The sequence below is a fragment of the Taudactylus pleione genome, unplaced genomic scaffold, assembly GCF_031769625.1.
Source record: "Taudactylus pleione unplaced genomic scaffold, aTauple2 ptg000319l, whole genome shotgun sequence".
In the NCBI taxonomy this organism is placed as follows: Eukaryota; Metazoa; Chordata; class Amphibia; order Anura; family Myobatrachidae; genus Taudactylus; species Taudactylus pleione.
Genome location: NW_028284720.1, coordinates 4052909 through 4076581, shown reverse-complemented (window position 1 = coordinate 4076581; position 23673 = coordinate 4052909). Strand labels below are relative to the sequence as shown.

General features: G+C 41.7%; 1 protein-coding gene across 1 annotated transcript in view; it reads right to left on the bottom strand.

Moving 5' to 3' along the window:
- Nucleotides 1-933: 933 nt before the first annotated feature.
- Nucleotides 934-23673, bottom strand: part of LOC148509571 (uncharacterized) — a 151074-nt gene continuing 128334 nt past the window's right edge. The window contains exons 11-12 of the mRNA XM_088442971.1: nt 20793-20932; nt 934-3205 (exon numbers count right to left, since the gene is read on the bottom strand). Coding sequence (XP_088299097.1) covers nt 3071-3205; nt 20793-20932 — 275 coding nt within the window. The 3' untranslated portion in view covers nt 934-3070. The remainder of the gene's footprint in view (nt 3206-20792; nt 20933-23673) is intronic.

The following is a 23673-nucleotide window of genomic DNA, read 5'->3' as shown; positions in this document are numbered from 1 at the left end:
ATTAATAGATAAAGATAGAGGTATAGATACACTAAAGAGAGAGTGGGGGGAGAGGGAGGGAGTGAGGGAGGGGGGGAGAGAGAGAGAGAGAGAGGGAGGGAGGGATGGGGGGAGAGAGAGAGAGGGAGGAAGGGAGGGGGGGAGAGAGAGAGAGGGAGGAGGAGACAGAGGGGGAGAGAGAGATGGAGGAAGGGAGCTCGCACACTAACCTAATTCAGCTGCAGCAGGCAACCCAGCAACCGTTCTGATAGGGCAGGCACTTCACTGCATTAAGCCCCACCCCCTACTCGTGCACCCGCGAATCGCGGCATTGTCAACAAGGGGGCGGGACTTCCATACAGCCACTGTCAGGTGAAACAGTGGCAGTGAGGCTGTGATGCTGCTGGGACCAGAAGCTGGCCAGGGTGAGTGGCCAGGTTCCAATCACTATTGTCGTCAGTGTGGGGGCCCCGGGACGATCGCCCCGCTCGCCCCTCCTATAATCCGGCCCCTGGGAATTTGTGAATACACCAGAAGTCACATATATATTTTGGGATTTGCAGTAATTCCTAAGTGATCACGGTGTTCTTTTCTATACATCAAGACCCAATATTATGAATTACACCATATTTTGGTCTAGAGTAACCCGTCAATTTTAGACCGTGAGATGGGTCATCCTATATGAATATATATGGCACGTATTAAGGCAATGTAACACGTCTGATAAAACGATCCCTGAATCTGAGTACACAGCTTCATATATTGACAATAAAGGTGGTAGTGAGGATCAAAAGGACAAGACCCTTGGATATTATTTGATTTCATATCTATCTATTATAAGAAGATATGTCCTCAGCTCTACAGACACCCAATAAATACATTTACCATTTTTTATGGAATATCATTGTATATACACTAAAGAAATAAAATACACAGGAGACATTTAGAGGTTCTACAATATTTATTAATTTCTTTTCTTTTGGATCTTACTTTTGTTGATCTATATATGATTGCATACTGATTAATCTTACATTTCACCGACAACCTTTTTTATTTCAAATAATCCTAAAAGTTATATTTCAATATTTGTAATAATCTCCTCAATCTTGTTGACATCAAATTTGATTTCTATAAGGAAGGACTTAAGACACACTCATCTGAGCGGGTATTCCAGCTTTTTTGCACTACAGTAGTTACAGTGAGTGAATACCGCATGTGAAATACAAAGTACACAATACCTGCAGTATAATCTGTTACCTCAGATTACTCCTTCCATCCCTGAGCGCACCAGGTAAAGCGGCCATCTTTGGCAGTACATAGGCTACAGAGTGTGGGCGATACTCTGAGAAGTCACATCACTTTGGGGATATAAAAAGTACAAAATACAAAACACCACAGAGTCATAGATTGCACGGATTGCTTATACCACCCATGATAGCACCTGGCGAGGCCGCCATTTTGGGCTCGCTGCATAGATTTACTATGGCTGAGACAAGCAGTACATGGAAATATGATAAACCTTGGAGAAAAATATACACTACATTATAAGAAATACTGCATGCCCATAGGTAATATACCATACATGGACAATATAAGGCACAGATGGTGAAGCAGCCATCTTGTGTGCACAAATCACACAATAGTATTGGCACATGGTACACTGCAGGCGAGGTAGCCATCTTGGGCACAGAAGAGCCTCAAGAGACTGATTGTTAGGGGCCAGGCAGGTAGCAGATAGAACCCTGGGCTTCAGGATAAAATACTATGATGGGGCAGAGGGTAGTCCTAGCGGAGTGTGAGCTGTAGTGATAATAGAGGACTCAGTAGTACAGAGACCAAACTGGGGTAGAACTTAGATGGCACAAAAGCTGTGGCTGGGGCAGAGTAAGGATTATAGCATGGAGGCCATAGCCGGCTGTACCTGAGGCAGGAATATAGAGGATGGGGAGCGCAGAGATGGGCCTCAGGGTCCTGCAGGCTAGTCTGTGGTGGGAAGCAGCATGATAAAGCAGCTATATCCCAACGTTTCATGGCAAAATACAGAGGAAGGCAGCTAGTGCTATGTAATAACAAAATGTGGGTGAGGGGACACGGAGATCGGTAACATGGAAGACTGGAGGCCAAGCTGACCTCTTCTGATAGCTAGAAATAAAAGCTTTTATACTGTACACAAGAAAACAGAACGATCATTTGTTCACATACATATAAACATGAAAAATTACCCAGGGGTCACAAACAAATTCAAAAGTAAAACAAAACGGCATTAGTATATAAAACAATGCATTACAATATATGATATGAATAATAGTCACTTAGCAAAAGAAATGTTACAGTATACAGTAGGTCCTCATCCTTCTACCAATCAGTACGCTGAGCACTTTCTGCCGCATCTCACGGTGCAGAGAATACATCACAGACTTCACAAGGCAGCTGGAACTGAAATCTGATCAAGTGCTTTTGCGATGCGACGTGAGGGGCCCCCAGCGGACAGTAAAAGGGCCCCCAGCGGTCAGTACAGCAAGCTGTATTAGTGATTGGAGGACCTTATACTAACAATAAACAGTGCTAGATAGCTGCACTTCATTGGCACATGAGCTAAAGCTGTGGCTAGAGGGGTCATCTAATGCTTGCTACATCATAACAAATACAAACAATACATTAAATAATATAATAACAATAAAATATCTGACTTTGTACTGTACAACCCTGATTACACCCGTGTTACATTGCAGCTTTGGCCATACAATTCCCCAAGCACAATGAGAAAAGGTTTAATGCTGCTGGTGCGTCCATATGAAAACGGATATGAGTAAACACGTATAGTATTAGGTTAAAGTATTAAGTTAAAAATAGCAGCTAAATAATCCAGTGGACAAGCGCTGATAATTGGCGACCAGTGAGGCTTCAGGCTTCCCAGCCCCACAGGAAGACATTACTGGTCTGGGAGTGAAAACTGTGCGTCCATCTGGTACAGTCTCAGGATGCATTTGTTCATTCATTCCTTTAAAGTCTACAAAACGTAACATGCAGCCAACCAGTGCCATAGCGCCGTACAGTGTCACACGCATCTTCATGGCTTTAGTGCAGTAGTTCAGGAGGACATCTGACCAGTTCCTGGTGAGAGAAGATCCTGGTTTGGTGAGGGCTCTGTACCAGGCGGCACGTTGGAAACTGGATCGTCAGTGTTGTTGTTGTGCTCAGTATTATTTTCCACATCATTTTCAACCTAAGAGAGAGAAGAGCAGAAGTCAGAACAACAAAAAGCTGATATTATTATTAATGGTGGATTATACTGGAAACCATTAGGTCATAAATGATAAGCTATAAGCCCATCAGTAATACAGAGTGTGCCAACAGATGGATGAGAAGGGTACACGGCTCATTGTCTGTTCTGTGAGCACATGCTGAACGGATCAGTAACACCTTCCCCAACCTCTTACCCATGGGGAGGCCATGTGGGCTGATGTGATAGACCTCCAGGGAAATAACATCAGTTAATGTTACAGCCCTGAGGAAGAGTGTAATCACTCGAAACGCGTTGGAGGCATTTTATGGACTTATTAACTTATCTCTATACATGACTCGGAACATTCCATGAATGACCAAGCCACTGTGATTGAGGGGAAGGGGGGAAGGAGTCTGGAAACCTCCCATCCATACTTACTTACATCCTAGCACCGAGGCTTGGTGCCAATCACGGTACGGGTCCCATTTTTTCTATATTCTGGATTGTATACCTCACTGGATTATATGTATAATTTACTTCTTCTATATTAGCTGTTTTATACCATGGTTATGCCTATAGCCTTCTACATATTTATATGTTTATTAAATATTTGAAGTTTACAGAATACTACACTATGTATTGCCCTTTCTGTTACATTTGTGTGAGAAAGAAAGTGGAGAATCATTTGGGGATAATTATCCGTCTTTCCAAGAAATAACTTTCGAAAGAAGAACTACGAGACCAATTTAATATAAATTGACTGATCTATACCGAGGAAATTGTTTACATTTACAGTAAAAAGGGAACCATCTTGTGATTCATCTTCACAGCACCGCAAGTGTGTGTACAAACCTTGTGACTATATAGGTGGAAAGTGCTGTCAGAATTGGGGAAATCAGCCTGAACCCCCCCAAAAAGATGCACTAACATTGGGGATCAATATAGATGAGGTCTAATAGCCATAATAAAGCTATTTTGGGCACTTAAGTGTTGACAAATGCTTGCTGCAGTAGTAGCATCCTTGTAAAAGTGGTGAAGAATAGCATTAAGCAGTATTTTTTGGTGAATATAAGTAGTCCTGTCAAATTTGGGGTACTTGGAAATGGGTGCTAGCATGTTTTAAAGTCTCTAAAGTGAAGTTGAAAAAACGTGAAAAACGCACCTGTTGCATGCACCTGCAATCCTATAAACACCTGACCCATCCTTTGGGATAAGTCTATTATCTTATCAAAATAAGTCTATTTTGCTAGTTTTTATGCTTGTCCCCCCACTTTGTACTTTTTTGCCCCCAAAATGAAAGTACTTTTTTGGGGTGTTCCTCTCTTTTTCCCTGGAATTTTTCAACACAGTTGCCCTTTGGGGGGCTGTCCCAAGGGTTCTGAGTGATTTTCCCAGCTTTGCACCCCAAAATAAAGATTTTTCACTTCTTTTTTCCTGCTATTCAGAGGCAAATCTTTTTCGCTTATTACATTGTATCGACTTTCCGTGTACTCGAAAAGTGTTTGGAATTTAATACGGAGATAAGTTTTCTCCACACGAAAAACCGAGATCGGCAAAATGTTTCCGCGGATCTCGGTTTTTCGTGTCTAATTGAATACGGGACTATGGCCCTCATTCAGAGCCACTCGCTATCGGCAGTACGCTCGTTCCGAGCGATGTTCGCACATCTGCGCATGCGTACGGTTTAAAGTACGCATGCGCGAACCAGTCAGTGCGGCCGAAAATCATTTGTACGCAATATAGCGAGTGCCTGCTATTTTGAGTGACAGAATGAGGCGTATGTGGGTGGTAACAGGGGAAGGTGCTTGAAAACGGGGAGTGGAGATCCGATTGCAGGCGTGCTTAAAGGTCAAAACGGGCGTTTTATGGGTGTGCATAATTAATACAGCAGCGTCAATGACCACGTCATTTGTTTTTTTTTAACTCAGAACTGCTCGCAAAATAGCGGTTGAAAAAACCAACCACAAGAATAGCGAGCAGTTCATATCCTGTTCGATGTACTCGATTAATCTAATAAATAGCGGACATGACGTATGGTGCGAGCGGCCAGGGGGCCTTTTTCAGAAATAAAAGAGCGTATGTTTTGCTCGCTCGTTCAGACTTAGAGGTGTGAACACACTGCAATGTGCGAACGGATCATTTGCATAGCCACCCCTTGTTTTTGAACGAACGAACGCAAATAGCGAACGGCTCTGAATGAGGGCCAATGTCTGAGTTTAACTAGCCATATTTACATACTTATTGGAATGCTATATAAATGGTCTTATATGAATGAAGTCATCTCTATAATATCATTTATTACTAAAGAGTCTATTTACTACAATCCACATTTAGAATGCAGATTGTAGTGTGATATTACCAACTGAATTCGCATTGTATATCAATATCATAGGGATTTACTAAAAATCCCTTGCAGGAACAGAGCTTGCGATAAAGCTCTGTCCCTGCGAATCCCTTCCGCAGCCTTACACTGTATTTTTCGCAAAAAATACAGTGGCAAGTGCCCGCGCATGTGCCAACCAGCGGCCCGTCCCCCCAACGTGATCTCAACCCCCCCACGCGGCACCCCACGACCACCTCCCCCACTTAACTGCACTTACCTCCGGTGATCGGGCTCCGGTGATGTCTTCCGTGGCTCTGGTCAGCTGATCTCCCATACTGCAGTGTGACCCGGTCAGCTGATGACCGGGTCCCAGTGGAGGATGGGAGACCAGCCGACCGGAGCCACGGAGGACATCACCGGAGTCCCGATCTCCGGTCCATGTACTCAGGTAAGTTATTATTATTTTTTTTTAGTAGTGTATCAGCTTGTGGTCTGTTTAGCAGAGATCATCATGTGGTCTGTTTAGACCACACAGCTAATCACTGGGGCCAGCTCCGGGCTCTGCTCTGCATGTTAGAGCAGAGCAGGAGTCCGGTAACCGGGGGAGACCATGGATAACGCCACCCCTGGGTAACATTATTATCACAGGGCTTCCCCCGGTCTTTTTTCACAATTTATTTTTAGTAACTACTAGGCAGATCACATTTCCCATTACAATTATGGGAAATGCGATCTGATTACTAAAAATAAGTGATAATTAGGGCTTGGAGTAGAATTTTATGAATTCTACTCCAATTGCTCTTTAGTACAAAACACCCTTTTTCACTTTATTTTAGTAAAAATAATGTGAATAAATAGAGTCCTAAATGTCCAGTTGAATTATGCCATAGGCAAACGTAGGGGGGGTTTCCGTCTGCCTGGAAACCCCCCTCCCCAGCCCACACCATGACCACAAAAGAAATAGTAATATAATTGTTACTTGCGCTGCATGTTCTTCTCAGTATCACAAATGAAATAATTAGCACCACCTGTGGATCTTCTAACATGTATCAGCCAGTAATAAATAACCTGTGTGCCAACTAGAAGATCTGGAAAACATGCACTGCTATAGAGCCCAATATGTACATATACAGTATGTCCAGGGCAGTGCTAGGTTCTTCTGCTGCTCCTCCAGACTCCTGGACTTGCTCCAATAGTCTGGAATGGTGCCCACATCTAATATAAATACATTCAGCTCAGGCAGGATGGCCCTACTGCCGCATCTAATGGCTCACTGTGATCACTAGTCCTGTATATGCTGGAATTATGATACACAATACACTATGTATGACACATATAATGGGTTACTGTGACCACTGGTCCTGTATATGCTGGAATTATGACACACAATACACTATGTATGACACATATAATGGTTACTGTGATCACTAGTCCTGTATATGCTGGAATTATGACACACAATACACTATGTATGACACATATAATGGGTTACTGTGATCTCTGGTCCTGTATATGCTGGAATTATGATACACAATACACTATGTATGACACATATAATGGGTTACTGTGACCACTGGTCCTGTATATGCTGGAATTATGATACACAATACACTATGTATGACACATATAATGGTTACTGTGATCACTAGTCCTGTATATGCTGGAATTATGATACACAATACACTATGTATGACACATATAATGGGTTACTGTGATCACTGGTCCTGTATATGCTGGAATTATGACACACAATACACTATGTATGACACATATAATGGGTTACTGTGATCACTAGTCCTGTATATGCTGGAATTATGATACACAATACACTATGTATGACACATATAATGGTTACTGTGATCACTAGTCCTGTATATGCTGGAATTATGACACACAATACACTATGTATGACACATATAATGGGTTACTGTGACCACTGGTCCAGTATATGCTGGAATTATGACACACAATACACCACTATGTATGACACATATAATGGGTTACTGTGATCTCTGGTCCTGTATATGCTGGAATTATGATACACAATACACTATGTATGACACATATAATGGGTTACTGTGATCACTGGTCCTGTATATGCTGGAATTATGACACACAATACACTATGTATGACACATATAATGGTTACTGTGACTCTGGTCCTGTATAGGCTGGAATTATGACACACAATACACTATGTATGACACATATAATGGGTTACTGTGACTCTGGTCCTGTATATGCTGGAATTATGACACACAATACACTATGTATGACACATATAATGGTTACTGTGATCACTAGTCCTGTATATGCTGGAATTATGACACACAATACACTATGTATGACACATATAATGGGTTACTGTGATCTCTGGTCCTGTATATGCTGGAATTATGATACACAATACACTATGTATGACACATATAATGGGTTACTGTGACCACTGGTCCTGTATATGCTGGAATTATGATACACAATACACTATGTATGACACATATAATGGTTACTGTGATCACTAGTCCTGTATATGCTGGAATTATGATACACAATACACTATGTATGACACATATAATGGGTTACAGTGATCACTGGTCCTGTATATGCTGGAATTATGACACACAATACACTATGTATGACACATATAATGGTTACTGTGACTCTGGTCCTGTATATGCTGGAATTATGATACACAATACACTATGTATGACACATATAATGGGTTACTGTGACTCTGGTCCTGTATATGCTGGAATTATTACACACAATACACTATGTATAACACATATAATGGGTTACTGCGATCACTGGTCCTGTATATGCTGGAATTATTACACACAATACACTATGTATGACACATATAATGGGTTACTGTGATAACTGGTCCTGTATATGCTGGAATTATGACACACAATACACTATGTATGACACATATAATGGGGTACTGTGATCACTGGTCCTGTATGTGCTGGAATTATGACACACAATACACTATGTATGACACATATAATGGGTTACTGTGATCTCTGGTCCTGTATATGCTGGAATTATGATACACAATACACTATGTATGACACATATAATGGGTTACTGTGATCACTGGTCCTGTATATGCTGGAATTATGATACACAATACACTATGTATGACACATATAATGGTTACTGTGACTCTGGTCCTGTATAGGCTGGAATTATGACACACAATACACTATGTATGACACATATAATGGGTTACTGTGACTCTGGTCCTGTATATGCTGGAATTATTACACACAATACACTATGTATAACACATATAATGGGTTACTGCGATCACTGGTCCTGTATATGCTGGAATTATGACACACAATACACTATGTATGACACATATAATGGGTTACTGCGATCACTGGTCCTGTATGTGCTGGAATTATGACACACAATACACTATGTATGACACATATAATGGGTTACTGTGATCACTGGTCCTGTATGTGCTGGAATTATGACACACAATACACTATGTATGACACATATAATGGGTTACTGTGATCACTGGTCCTGTATATGCTGGAATTATTACACACAATACACTATGTATGACACATATAATGGGTTACTGTGATCACTGGTCCTGTATATGCTGGAATTATGACACACAATACACTATGTATGACACATATAATGGGTTACTGTGATCACTGGTCCTGTATGTGCTGGAATTATGACACACAATACACTATGTATGACACATATAATGGGTTACTGTGATCACTGGTCCTGTATATGCTGGAATTATGACACACAATACACTATGTATGACACATATAATGGGTTACTGTGATCACTGGTCCTGTATATGCTGGAATTATGACAAACAATACACTATGTATGACACATATAATGGGTTACTGTGATCACTGGTCCTGTATGTGCTGGAATTATGACACACAATACACTATGTATGACACATATAATGGGTTACTGTGATCACTGGTCCTGTATATGCTGGAATTATTACACACAATACACTATGTATGACACATATAATGGGTTACTGTGATCACAGGTCCTGTATATGCTGGAATTATGACACACAATACACTATGTATGACACTTATAATGGGTTACTGTGATCACTGGTCCTGTATATGCTGGAATTATTACACACAATAAACTATGTATGACACATATAATGGGTTACTGTGATCACTGGTCCTGTATATGCTGGAATTATGACACACAATACACTATGTATGACACATATAATGGGTTACTGTGATCACTGGTCCTGTATATGCTGGAATTATTACACACAATACACTATGTATGACACATATAATGGGTTACTGTGATCACTGGTCCTGTATATGCTGGAATTATGACACACAATACACTATGTATGACACATATAATGGGTTACTGTGATCACTGGTCCTGTATATGCTGGAATTATGACACACAATACACTATGTATGACACATATAATGGGTTACTGTGATCACTGGACCTGTATATGCTGGAATTATGACACACAATACACTATGTATGACACTTATAATGGGTTACTGTGATCACTGGTCCTGTATATGTTGGAATTATGACACACAATACACTATGTATGACACATATAATGGGTTACTGTGACTCTGGTCCTGTATATGCTGGAATTATTACACACAATACACTATGTATGACACATATAATGGGTTACTGTGATCACTGGTCCTGTATATGCTGGAATTATGACACACAATACACTATGTATGACACATATAATAGGTTACTGTGATCACTGGTTCTGTATATGCTGGAATTATGACACACAATACACTATGCATGACACTTATAATGGGTTACTGTGATCACTGGTCCTGTATATGCTGGTTTTATGACACACAATACACTATGTATGACACATATAATGGGTTACTGTGATCGCTGGTCCTGTATATGCTGGAATTATTACACACAATACACTATGTATGACACATATAATGGGTTACTGTGATCGCTGGTCCTGTATATGCTGGAATTATTACACACAATACACTATGTATGACACATATAATGGGTTACTGTGATCACTGGTCCTGTATATGCTGGAATTATTACACACAATACACTATGTATGACACATATAATGGGTTACTGTGATCACTGGTCCTGTATATGCTGGAATTATTACACACAATACACTATGTATGACACATATAATGGGTTACTGTGATCACTGGTCCTGTATATGCTGGAATTATGACACACAATACACTATGTATGACACATATAATGGGTTACTGTGATCACTGGTCCTGTATATGCTGGAATTATGACACACAATACACTATGTATGACACATATAATGGGTTACTGTGATCACTGGTCCTGTATATGAAGGAATTATTACACACAATACACTATGTATGACACATATAATGGGTTACTGTGATCACTGGTCCTGTATATGCTGGAATTATGACACACAATACACTATGTATGACACTTATAATGGGTTACTGTGATCACTGGTCCTGTATATGCTGGAATTATGACACACAATAAACTATGTATGACACATATAATGGGTTACTGTGATCACTGGTCCTGTATATGCTGGAATTATTACACACAATACACTATGTATGACACATATAATGGGTTACTGTGATCGCTGGTCCTGTATATGCTGGAATTATTACACACAATACACTATGTATGACACATATAATGGGTTACTGTGATCATTGGTCCTGTATATGCTGGAATTATGACACACAATACACTATGTATGACACTTATAATGGGTTACTGTGATCACTGGTCCTGTATATGCTGGAATTATGACACACAATACACTATGTATGACACATATAATGGGTTACTGTGATCACTGGTCCTGTATATGCTGGAATTATGACACACAATACACTATGTATGACACATATAATGGGTTACTGTGATCACTGGTCCTGTATATGCTGGAATTATTACACACAATACACTATGTATGACACATATAATGGGTTACTGTGATCACTGGTCCTGTATATGCTGGAATTATGACACACAATACACTATGTATGACACTTATAATGGGTTACTGTGATCACTGGTCCTGTATATGCTGGAATTATGACACACAATACACTATGTATGACACATATAATGGGTTACTGTGATCACTGATCCTGTGTATGCTGAAATTAATACACACAATACACTATGTATGACACATATAATGGGTTACTAAAATTACTGGTCCTGTATATGATGGAATTATTACACACAATACACTATGTATGACACATATAATGGGTTACTGTGATCACTGGTCCTGTATATGCTGGAATTATTACACACAGTACACTATGTATGACATATAATGGGTTACTGTGATCACTGGTCCTGTTTATGCTGGAATTATTACACACAATACACTATGTATGACACATATAGTGGGTTACTGTGATCGCTGGTCCTGTATATGCTGGAATTATGACACACAATACACTCTGTATGAGGCATATAATGGGTTACTGTGATCACTGGTCCTGTATATGCTGGAATTATTACACACAATACACTATGTATGACATATAATGGGTTACTGTGATCACTGGTCCTGTATATGCTGAAATTAATACACACAATACACTATGTATGACACATATAATGGGTTACTGTGATCAAATGGTCCTGTTTATGCTGGAATTATGACACACTACACTATGTATGACACATATAATGGGTTACTGTGATCACTGGTCCTGTATATTCTGGAATTATGACACACAATACACTATGTATGACACATATAATGGGTTACTGTGATCACTGGTCCTGTATATGCTGGAATTATTACACACAATACACTATGTATGACACATATAATGGGTTACTGTGATCACTGGTCCTGTATATGCTGGAATTATGACACACAATACACTATGTATGACACTTATAATGGGTTACTGTGATCACTGGTCCTGTATATGCTGGAATTATGACACACAATACACTATGTATGACACATATAATGGGTTACTGTGATCACTGATCCTGTATATGCTGAAATTAATACACACAATACACTATGTATGACACATATAATGGGTTACTAAAATTACTGGTCCTGTATATGCTGGAATTATTACACACAATACACTATGTATGACACATATAATGGGTTACTGTGATCACTGGTCCTGTATATGCTGGAATTATTACACACAGTACACTATGTATGACATATAATGGGTTACTGTGATCACTGGTCCTGTATATGCTGGAATTAATACACACAATACACTATGTATGACACATATAATGGGTTACTGTGATCAAATGGTCCTGTTTATGCTGGAATTATGACACACTACACTATGTATGACACATATAATGGGTTACTGTGATCACTGGTCCTGTATATGCTGGAATTATGATACACAATACACTATGTATGACACTTATAATGGGTTACTGTGATCACTGGTCCTGTATATGCTGGAATTAATACACACAATACACTATGTATGACACATATAATGGTTACTGTGATCACTGGTCCTGTATATGCTGGAATTATGACACACAATACACTATGTATGACACATATAATGGGTTACTGTGATCACTGGTCCTGTATATGCTGGAATTATTACACACAATACACTATGTATGACACATATAATGGGTTACTGTGATCACTGGTCCTGTATATGCTGGAATTATGATACACAATACACTATGTATGACACTTATAATGGGTTACTGTGATCACTGGTCCTGTATATGCTGGAATTATGACACACAATACACTATGTATGACACATATAATGGGTTACTGTGATCACTGGTCCTGTATATGCTAGAATTATGACCCACAATTCACTATGTATGACATGTAATGGGTTACTGTGATCACTGGTCCTGTATATGCTGGAATTATGATACACAATACACTATGTATGACACATGTAATGGGTTACTGTGATCGCTGGTCCTATATATGCTGGAATTATGACACACAATACACTATGTATGACACATATAATGGGTTATTGTGATCAAATGGTCCTGTTTATGCTGGAATTATGACACACTACACTATGTATGACACATATAATGGGTTACTAAGATCACTGGTCCTGTTTATGCTGGAATTATTACACACAATACACTATGTATGACACATATAATGGGTTACTGTGATCACTGGTCCTGTTTATGCTGGAATTATTACACACAATACACTATGTATGACACATATAGTGGGTTACTGTGATCGCTGGTCCTGTATATGCTGGAATTATGACACACTACACTATGTATGACACATATAATGGGTTACTAAGATCACTGGTCCTGTTTATGCTGGAATTATTACACACAATACACTATGTATGACACATATAATGGGTTACTGTGATCACTGGTCCTGTTTATGCTGGAATTATTACACACAATACACTATGTATGACACATATAGTGGGTTACTGTGATCGCTGGTCCTGTATATGCTGGAATTATGACACACAATACACTCTGTATGAGGCATATAATGGGTTACTGTGATCACTGGTCCTGTATATGCTGGAATTATGACACACAATACACTATGTATGACACATATAATGGTTACTGTGATCACTGGTCCTGTATATGCTGGAATTATGACACACAATACACTATGTATGACACATATAATGGGTTACTGTGATCACTGGTCCTGTATATGCTGGAATTATTACACACAATACACTATGTATGACACATATAATGGGTTACTGTGATCACTGGTCCTGTATATGCTGGAATTATGATACACAATACACTATGTATGACACTTATAATGGGTTACTGTGATCACTGGTCCTGTATATGCTGGAATTATGATACACAATACACTATGTATGACACATATAATGGGTTACTGTGATCACTGGTCCTGTATATGCTGGAATTATGACACACAATACACTATGTATGACACATATAATGGGTTACTGTGATCACTGGTCCTGTATATGCTGGAATTATTACACACAATACACTATGTATGACACATATAATGGGTTACTGTGATCACTGGTCCTGTATATGCTGGAATTATGATACACAATACACTATGTATGACACATATAATGGGTTACTGTGATCACTGGTCCTGTATATGCTGGAATTATGACCCACAATTCACTATGTATGACATGTAATGGGTTACTGTGATCACTGGTCCTGTATATGCTGGAATTATGATACACAATACACTATGTATGACACATATAATGGGTTACTGTGATCGCTGGTCCTATATATGCTGGAATTATGACACACAATACACTATGTATGACACATATAATGGGTTATTGTGATCGTTGGTCCTGTATATGCTGGAATTATGACACACAATACACTATGTATGACACATATAATGGGTTACTGTGATCACTGGTCCTGTATATGCTGGAATTATGACACACAATTCACTATGTATGACATATAATGGGTTACTGTGATCACTGGACCTGTATATGCTGGAATTATGATACACAATACACTATGTATGACACATATAATGGGTTACTGTGATCGTTGGTCCTGTATATGCTGGAATTATGACACACAATACACTATGTATGACACATATAATGGGTTACTGTGATCACTGGTCCTGTATATGCTGGAATTATGACACACAATTCACTATGTATGACATATAATGGGTTATTGTGATCACTGGTCCTGTATATGCTGGAATTATGACACACAATACACTATGTATGACACATATAATGGTTACTGTGATCACTGGTCCTGTATATGCTGGAATTATGACACACAATACACTATGTATGACACATATAATGGGTTACTGTGATCACTGGTCCTGTATATGCTGGAATTCTGATACACAATACACTATGTATGACACATATAATGGGTTACTGTGATCACTGGTCCTATATATGCTGGAATTATGACACACAATACACTATGTATGACACATATAATGGGTTACTGTGATCGTTGGTCCTGTATATGCTGGAATTATGACACACAATACACTATGTATGACACATATAATGGGTTACTGTGATCACTGGTCCTGTATATGCTGGAATTATGACACACAATACACTATGTATGACACATATAATGGGTTACTGTAATCACTGGTCCTGTATTTGCTGGAATTATTACACACAATACACTTTGTATGATGCTTATTAAAGCTGGTTAAGTGCTATTTCTGCCCTCTTCATTGACTGGCCACACTCACTCTAAAATTAAGACTTAGGAAACCCCCCTCTGGAAATCCTGCTCCGCCATGAGCAACATGTTACAACAATGTATCTACTATAATTTGTCCTGCTCTGTCAGTGCAGATATACAGTATAAAGAAGTGATTTTCTGCTGTAATATCTGTATATCTGAGCTGCATTCGATACTCTGGGAAACTCAGGTTACACGTGTAACAAAAATCTGCCAGGTCTGCTGTCAGAGATAAAGGATTCACTTTCTGATTGCTTTTTGAGAGATTTGGCTGTTACTAAATTGACATGCTATTATTGAAATCTATATGGCAATATCTCTTACCAGTATTTTGCAAGTGGGTCAGATTTTGTGATTTAAGCACTGATTTGTGATACTAAATTTTCTGCACATAAATTTAATTTGATCGATGCTGATCCTTTTTTCCCTATAGATTCTAACTTTATATAATAAAAGTTAAGTTTTAATTTATTCATATACAAATAAGAGTGCCCCCCAACAAAGAGTCTTCTTTCTCCTTTTACCGAATCTTTGGTATCAAAACTTCTGTTACTATGAATTATATGGTTACACTGCTGTAAACAGGCATTTTCCAGACCATGTGACCTCCTACGTGAATAGTGAATACCGACTGCAGTCACCATCTGCCCAGGGAGGAACCATTTCTTCAGAGATTCCCCATTGCAGAAAAAACACATATAGGTAAGGAAGACTCTCAAGCGACTGGCCTGTACCTGCCAGGGACCCGGGGATTATGTTATGTTATCAAAATCCCAAAAGCTACTGGGGGCGACCCATTAACCAAAAGGTTTCCACCTGTTGAGGTCAGAGTGAGGTTACATCCTATGAAGCTCTTTAGCTTTATTCTTGCTTTCTGCTGCAAGGCCGTGGTGGCTGGAAGTGGCGTTTGTCATACCCAGGGCCAGTACAGGGCACAAATGCCCCCTGTGAAATTGTGCAAAAGGGTTGGGGTTATGGTCAGGGTTGGGGTTATGGTCAGGGTTAGGGTTATGGTTGGTGTTATGGTCAGGGTTGGGGTTATGGTTGGTGTTATGATCAGGGTTGGGGTTATGGTTGGTGTTATGGTCAGCGTTGGGGTTATGGTTGGTGTTATGGTCAGGGTTGGGGTTATGGTTGGTGTTATGGTCAGGGTTGGGGTTATGGTTGGTGTTATGGTCAGCGTTGGGGTTATGGTTGGTGTTATGGTCAGGGTTGGGTTTATGGTTGGTGTTATGGTCAGGGTTAGGGTTATGGTTGGTGTTGTGGTCAGGGTTAGGGTTATGGTTGGTGTTGTGGTCAGGGTTGGGGTTATGGTTGGTGTTATGGTCAGCGTTGGGGTTATGGTTGGTGTTATGGTCAGGGTTGGGGTTATGGTTGGTGTTATGGTCAGGGTTGGGGGTATGGTTGGTGTTATGATCAGGGTTGGGTTTATGGTTGGTGTTATGGTCAGGGTTGGGGTTATGGTTGGTGTTATGGTCAGGGTTGGGGTTATGGTCAGGGTTGGGTTTATGGTTGGTGTTATGGTCAGGGTTGGGGTTATGGTTGGTGTTATGGTCAGGGTTGGGTTTATGGTTGGTGTTATTTTCAGGGTTGGTGTTATGGTTGGTGTTATGGTCAGAGTTAGGCTCATGGTTGGTGTTAGGTCATGGTTAGGGTTATGGTTGGTGTTATGGTCAGGGTTGGGTTTATAGTTGGTGTTATGGTCAGGGTTGTGGTCAGGGTTGGGGTTATGGTTGGTGTTATGGTCAGGGTTGGGTTTATGGTTGGTGTTATGGTCAGGGTTGGTGTTATGGTCAGGGTTGGTGTTATGGTTGGTGTTATGGTCAGGGTTGGGGTTATGGTTGGGGTTATGGTCAGGGTTGGGGTTATGGTCATGGTTGGTGTTATGGTCAGGGTTAGGGTTATGATTGGTGTTATGGTCAGGGTTGGGGTTATGGTTGGTGTTATGGTCAGGGTTGGGGTTATGGTTGGTGTTATGGTCAGGGTTGGGGTTATGGTTGGTGTTATTTTCAGGGTTGGGGTTATGGTTGGTGTTGTGGTCAGGTTTAGGTTTGGGGTTAAGGTAAGACTTAAAATAAGGTGTCAACATTGTGTACCAGTCAACATATGGCTGTCAACATTTTGTAGACATTTTGTCAGTGTTGACATTTTGCAAAGCTGACATTGTGGTTGTCTATATTCTGCACATGTTGACACTGTGTCTGCCGGCATAAAACACATGTCTACATTATGGTGTCTACATGGTGACTGTTGACATTGTGAATGTTAACAACCTATACAGAACCCCAGTAAATTTGGTTCCTAATACATGATGCCACTTTTAGCATTTTTTTCCAGCGCCACTTTAAGTTCCCCAAATGTGATGTGGGCACGTGCCGTGTGTGTGTCGGCAAAGCTGTGTGTGATGCAATTCAGAGATTATTGTGATTTCAGACAGATCTCCTGCGACATGATAGCGCTGGTGCAAATCCGCTGCTTATAGCACTCAGGGCCGCCATCAGGGGGGAACAGCCAGTGCTCCTGTACCGGGCCCGGACTTAATTAATTGTTAATTATTCACCCTGACGCTGAGCTGCTAGTGCTGTCCGGAGATATGAATGAGTCATCACCGCTGTGTGTGATGTGATGGGTCATTCATTAACTCTCCAGCACACACCTACCCGGCACCAATGTCTGGCTGCACCAGCAGGAGGACAAGATTCTATTAAAGTTAGTTGCACTGGGCCCCCTCTCACAGACAGGTTCCCCTCTCAGGACCCCACAAAATAAGTTAAGTATCTTCACTTCTGCAGCTGCTACCGCGATAGTTGCTCCACCCTCACTTTAAAAAAATCCTTTATTCCTTTGTAATCTTTAAACTGAAATATCTTAATTTGTTTATTTTATATATAATCTATCTAGCAGAGTCCATTCATAAACCTAGAATAAGCAGCACTCTCTTCGATAAATTTATTAGTAAAGTACATACCCATCTGTAAGCTGTGTCATGTCCATGTCAAATATTGCTGCCTATTCTACATTTGTGGATGGACTCTTATTTTGCTTTATGCCAGAATCCTCAGTGCATGCGCGGGTCTCTGGGAAAATGGCGCCCGCACCTACTTTCCCGGGGACATCTTTTCTGTGCCTGCGCAGAACACTGGGAAAATGGCCGCCACCATTTTCCCAGTGTGTGTTTGCTGCTCTGCAGCGCCAGTCCAGCGCTGCGGAGCAGCACTTCGGGAATCGGCAGAGGGGTAAGTATGATTACCTATGGGTGCAGGGTGTGCGGTGTGGGCCCCCCTGGACCAGGGGCCCGTGTGCACCGCACACCTTGCACCCATTATAAAGACGCCTATGCCGTGGTGGGAGCTCATTGCATGCAATTGCTTCAAGTTCCAAAGCTCAACACTGCACCTCTACGTCCACCGGGCCTTTGAGGGGAGGAACCAAGGAGGTGGGGGGCCCTGCCTTTTTCATTTGTACTGGGCCCCACGATTTCTGATGGCAGCTCTGATAGCACTGACGACTATTTCCACAAGCAGATCTATGGGGGCGGTGTGGTCACATAGATGCGGCCACAGCGAGTGCATTTATTCCCAAGTACGGAAATGGGCACAATTACAGACTCTATATTTGCCATTTGTAATGAAAGGCCCATTAGTGTAGGAGCATGTGAGGAAGACCAAAGCTCGTCACAAACAAGCCCAAATCTATTGTCAGGGAATAATGTCAGATTTGTAATGAGGTCCAGAACTCAGAGGCGGGAAATGCCATCCTCAGGGCAGGGACAGGGCATTAGGGAGACATGTGCCAGCGGTGCTGTCACCCTGCAGTGTGTGGGGGCACCCGGGCAGCTCAGGTCACTATAAACAAAGTTAAAATAGTTTTCCTTGCAACACACAATCAAATGTAATTTGTATCTACCTACACATTGTGCTTATATACAGGATACTTATATACAGGACAGCTTATATACAGGACAGCCTACATACAGCACAGCCTACATACAGCACAGCTTACATACAGCACAGCCTACATACAGGATTACTTATATACAGGATAGCTTATATACAGGATACTTACATACAGGATTACTTACATACAGGATACTTACATACAGGATTACTTATATACAGGACAGCCTACATACAGCACAGCTTACATACAGGATTACTTACATACAGGATTACTTACATACAGGATTACTTACATACAGGATTACTTACATACAGGATACTTACATACAGGATTACTTATATACAGGATTACTTATATACAGGACAGCCTACATACAGCACAGCTTACATACAGCACAGCTTACATACAGGATTACTTATATACAGGATACTTACATACAGGATTACTTATATACAGGATACTTACATACAGGATTACTTACATACAGGATTACTTATATACAGGATTACTTATATACAGGACAGCTTACATACAGCACAGCTTACATACAGGATAGTTTATATACAGGATACTTATATATAGGATTACTTACATACAGCACAGCTTACATACAGCATAGCTTATATACAGGGTAGCTTATATGGGGCAGCACAGATGGTGTAATAGTTAGCATTACTGCCTCACAGCACTGAGGTCATGGGTTTGATTCCCACCACGGCCCTAACTGTGTGGAGTTTGTATATTCTCCCTGTGCTTGCGTGGGTTTCCTCCGGGTGCTCCAGTTTCCTCCCACACTCCAAAAATATGCCAGTAGGTTAATTGGCTCCCAACACAAAATTAACCCTAGTGTGTATGTGTGTGAGCATGTGATAGGGAACATAGGGCCTGATTCAGAGACAGACGCTCTGAACGAGCGCTCGCTCTGAATCAGGGCGTTTTTTATTTATTATTATTATTATGGGTATTATCATAATTGTGATTATTTTATGGTTTGGTATTTATGTGGTATGCACCCATGACACCCCTCATCCGATAGAAGGTTTAATGATTAATGTAACAGTAAAACAATACCAGGCCTATGCTAACAGGAGCACTGAGATCACACAGTACCGTGGAGAGGCTCTCTAAGCCTATGATGGGGCTTTTTCCGTTTTCCAGTAACCTATCGTTTGGTGATGGCTCCGCCCCGGGCTTGTTGGACTCTGGATCTGCAGCGCCGCTGTTGTCCTCAGTAGTGTTTCGTTTCCAGCCTAAGAGAGAGCGAAAAGCGGTTTGTGAGTCACAGTAACAAACACGTGATGACACTAATTATATTGGAACCATCTCAGGCTCTCCGGAGACTACAGTCTGTGTCTGGGCTGGTTTGTGATGATTGCGCCAAGGAAAACACAAATTGTTTTCTTTAGCGCGTATGTTTATCCTGTAATGCACATTCAGACGCACGCACAGAAGAAGCGTATTAGAAATATTCCTGGGCTGTGACAGGGAGGTGGCCTAGCGCACACAGACACAGATGGTTCCGTCTTATTGGCGTGTTATGCGAGTGTCGCAGGCGAGTCGGTGAAAGTGGTAGCGCACACAGACGCTCAGCTGCTCACATAGGAGGTCATCGATGGACGTAGAAACTGCACCTGGGCTTTAAAGATGCACCAAACATACCGGCAGTAATCCAAAATTAGGTGCACAAAATGTTTTGCAGGCAAAATTCTGCATTCAATTGGATATGCCCCTTACAGTGTCATGTGGGGGAAGCTGTATGGGAAAGTGTGTGACTATGCTCGATTACAGCAATATAACTATAGTGTACAAATGTAACACCTGAATGACGGCCTCAATAGCCATTCATGCTCATTACGGTAATGATTGTCCCCTATGTATAGCTAATAGAGTCTGAGTGTTAGAAAACAAGCATTATGCGCTACAGCAGAACACACTGGGGTATAGTTACTAAAGAAAGAGTTTTTAGAAGTGGAGATGTTGCCCATAGCAACCAGTCAGATTCTACTTATCATTCAACTAGCACCTCCTAGAAGGTAATCGCTAGAATTGTGATTGGTTGCTATGGGCACTGTAGCTAACAGAGGGTTTCCAGATGTCATTCCCCCCATTACATATCCATACATAGGGCGGGAGGTACTGAGTATGGCATTAGCGATGCGGTACATCTCGTCTGTCTTCGGGTACATGGCGCAGTTCATTACCGCGGTATGTACCAAGAATATCGCAAAGGACAGCTCTCCCGATAAGATCGGTCCTTTGCGATGCTGACGGGCAGAGGGACTTCCGTGTTTAACACCCAGAAGTCCCTCTGGCGTCCTTCTGCGCATGCACAGAAGGACGCCGGCCACGGGGGCTCATGGGATAGATCCGATCGGATCTGAAGGTGGCGTCACCCATCGGGATGAAGAACCAGAATGCTATAAAACCGCCAAAAACTGCATTTTCTAGGGTTTTTCCTTTGTTACATCCCACCCATTAAACATTTGGTTTGATTTGTGGTTTATCGGATGGTCATATTTTAGGAGGCAAACAGAAGTGCCGGGAAGACCGACCCTTGCTGTGATGCTACATAACAATTCCTATTATAAGCCAATGAAACATCACACAAATCTTCTGTGCGGATGAGTGGGGGACATGTGCCCGAGTATAAACATGGTGCTTTAATAGGTGCTTGTGTACTTACACTACAGACACCCAGTACAGACACACAGTACAGGCACACAGCACAGGCACACAGCACAGACACACAGTACAGACACACAGCACAGGCACACAGCACAGGCACACAGTACAGACACACAGCACAGGCACACAGCACAGGCACACAGTGCTCACAGCACAGACACACAGCACAGACACACAGTACAGACACACAGCACAGACACACAGTACAGACACACAGCACAGGGACACAGCACAGGCACACAGTACAGGCACACAGCACAGGCACACAGCACAGACACACAGTACAGACACACAGCACAGGGACACAGCACAGGCACACAGTGCTCACAGCACAGACACACAGTACAGACACACAGTACAGACACACAGCACAGACACACAGTACAGACACACAGCACAGGCACACAGCACAGACACACAGCATAGACACACAGTACAGACACACAGCACAGACACACAGTACAGACACACAGTACAGACACACAGCACAGGCACACAGCACAGACACACAGCATAGACACACAGTACAGACACACAGCACAGGGACACAGCACAGGCACACAGTGCTCACAGCACAGACACACAGTACAGACACACAGTACAGACACACAGCACAGGTACACAGCACAGACACACAGCATAGACACACAGTACAGACACACAGCACAGGGACACAGCACAGGCACACAGTGCTCACAGCACAGACACACAGCACATACACACAGTACAGGCACACAGCACAGGCACACAGTGCTCACAGCACAGACACACAGTACAGACACACAGTACAGACACACAGCACAGACACACAGTACAGACACTCAGCACAGGCACACAGCACAGACACACAGCATAGACACACAGTACAGACACACAGTACAGACACACAGCACAGGCACACAGCACAGACACACAGCACAGACACACAGTACAGACACACAGCACAGACACACAGTACAGACACACAGCACAGACACACAGTACAGACACACAGTGCTCACAGCACAGACACACAGCACAGGCACACAGCACAGACACACAGCACAGGGACACACAGTACAGACACACAGTACAGACACACAGCACAGGCACACGGTGCTTACAGCACAGACACACAGCACAGACACACAGACTCACAGCACAGACACACAGTCCAGACACACGGTGCTTACACCACAGACACACAGCACAGACACACAGACACACAGCACAGACACACAGCACAGACACACAGTGCTTACAGTACAGACACACAGCACAGGCACACAGCACAGACACACAGTACAGACACACAGCACAGGCACAC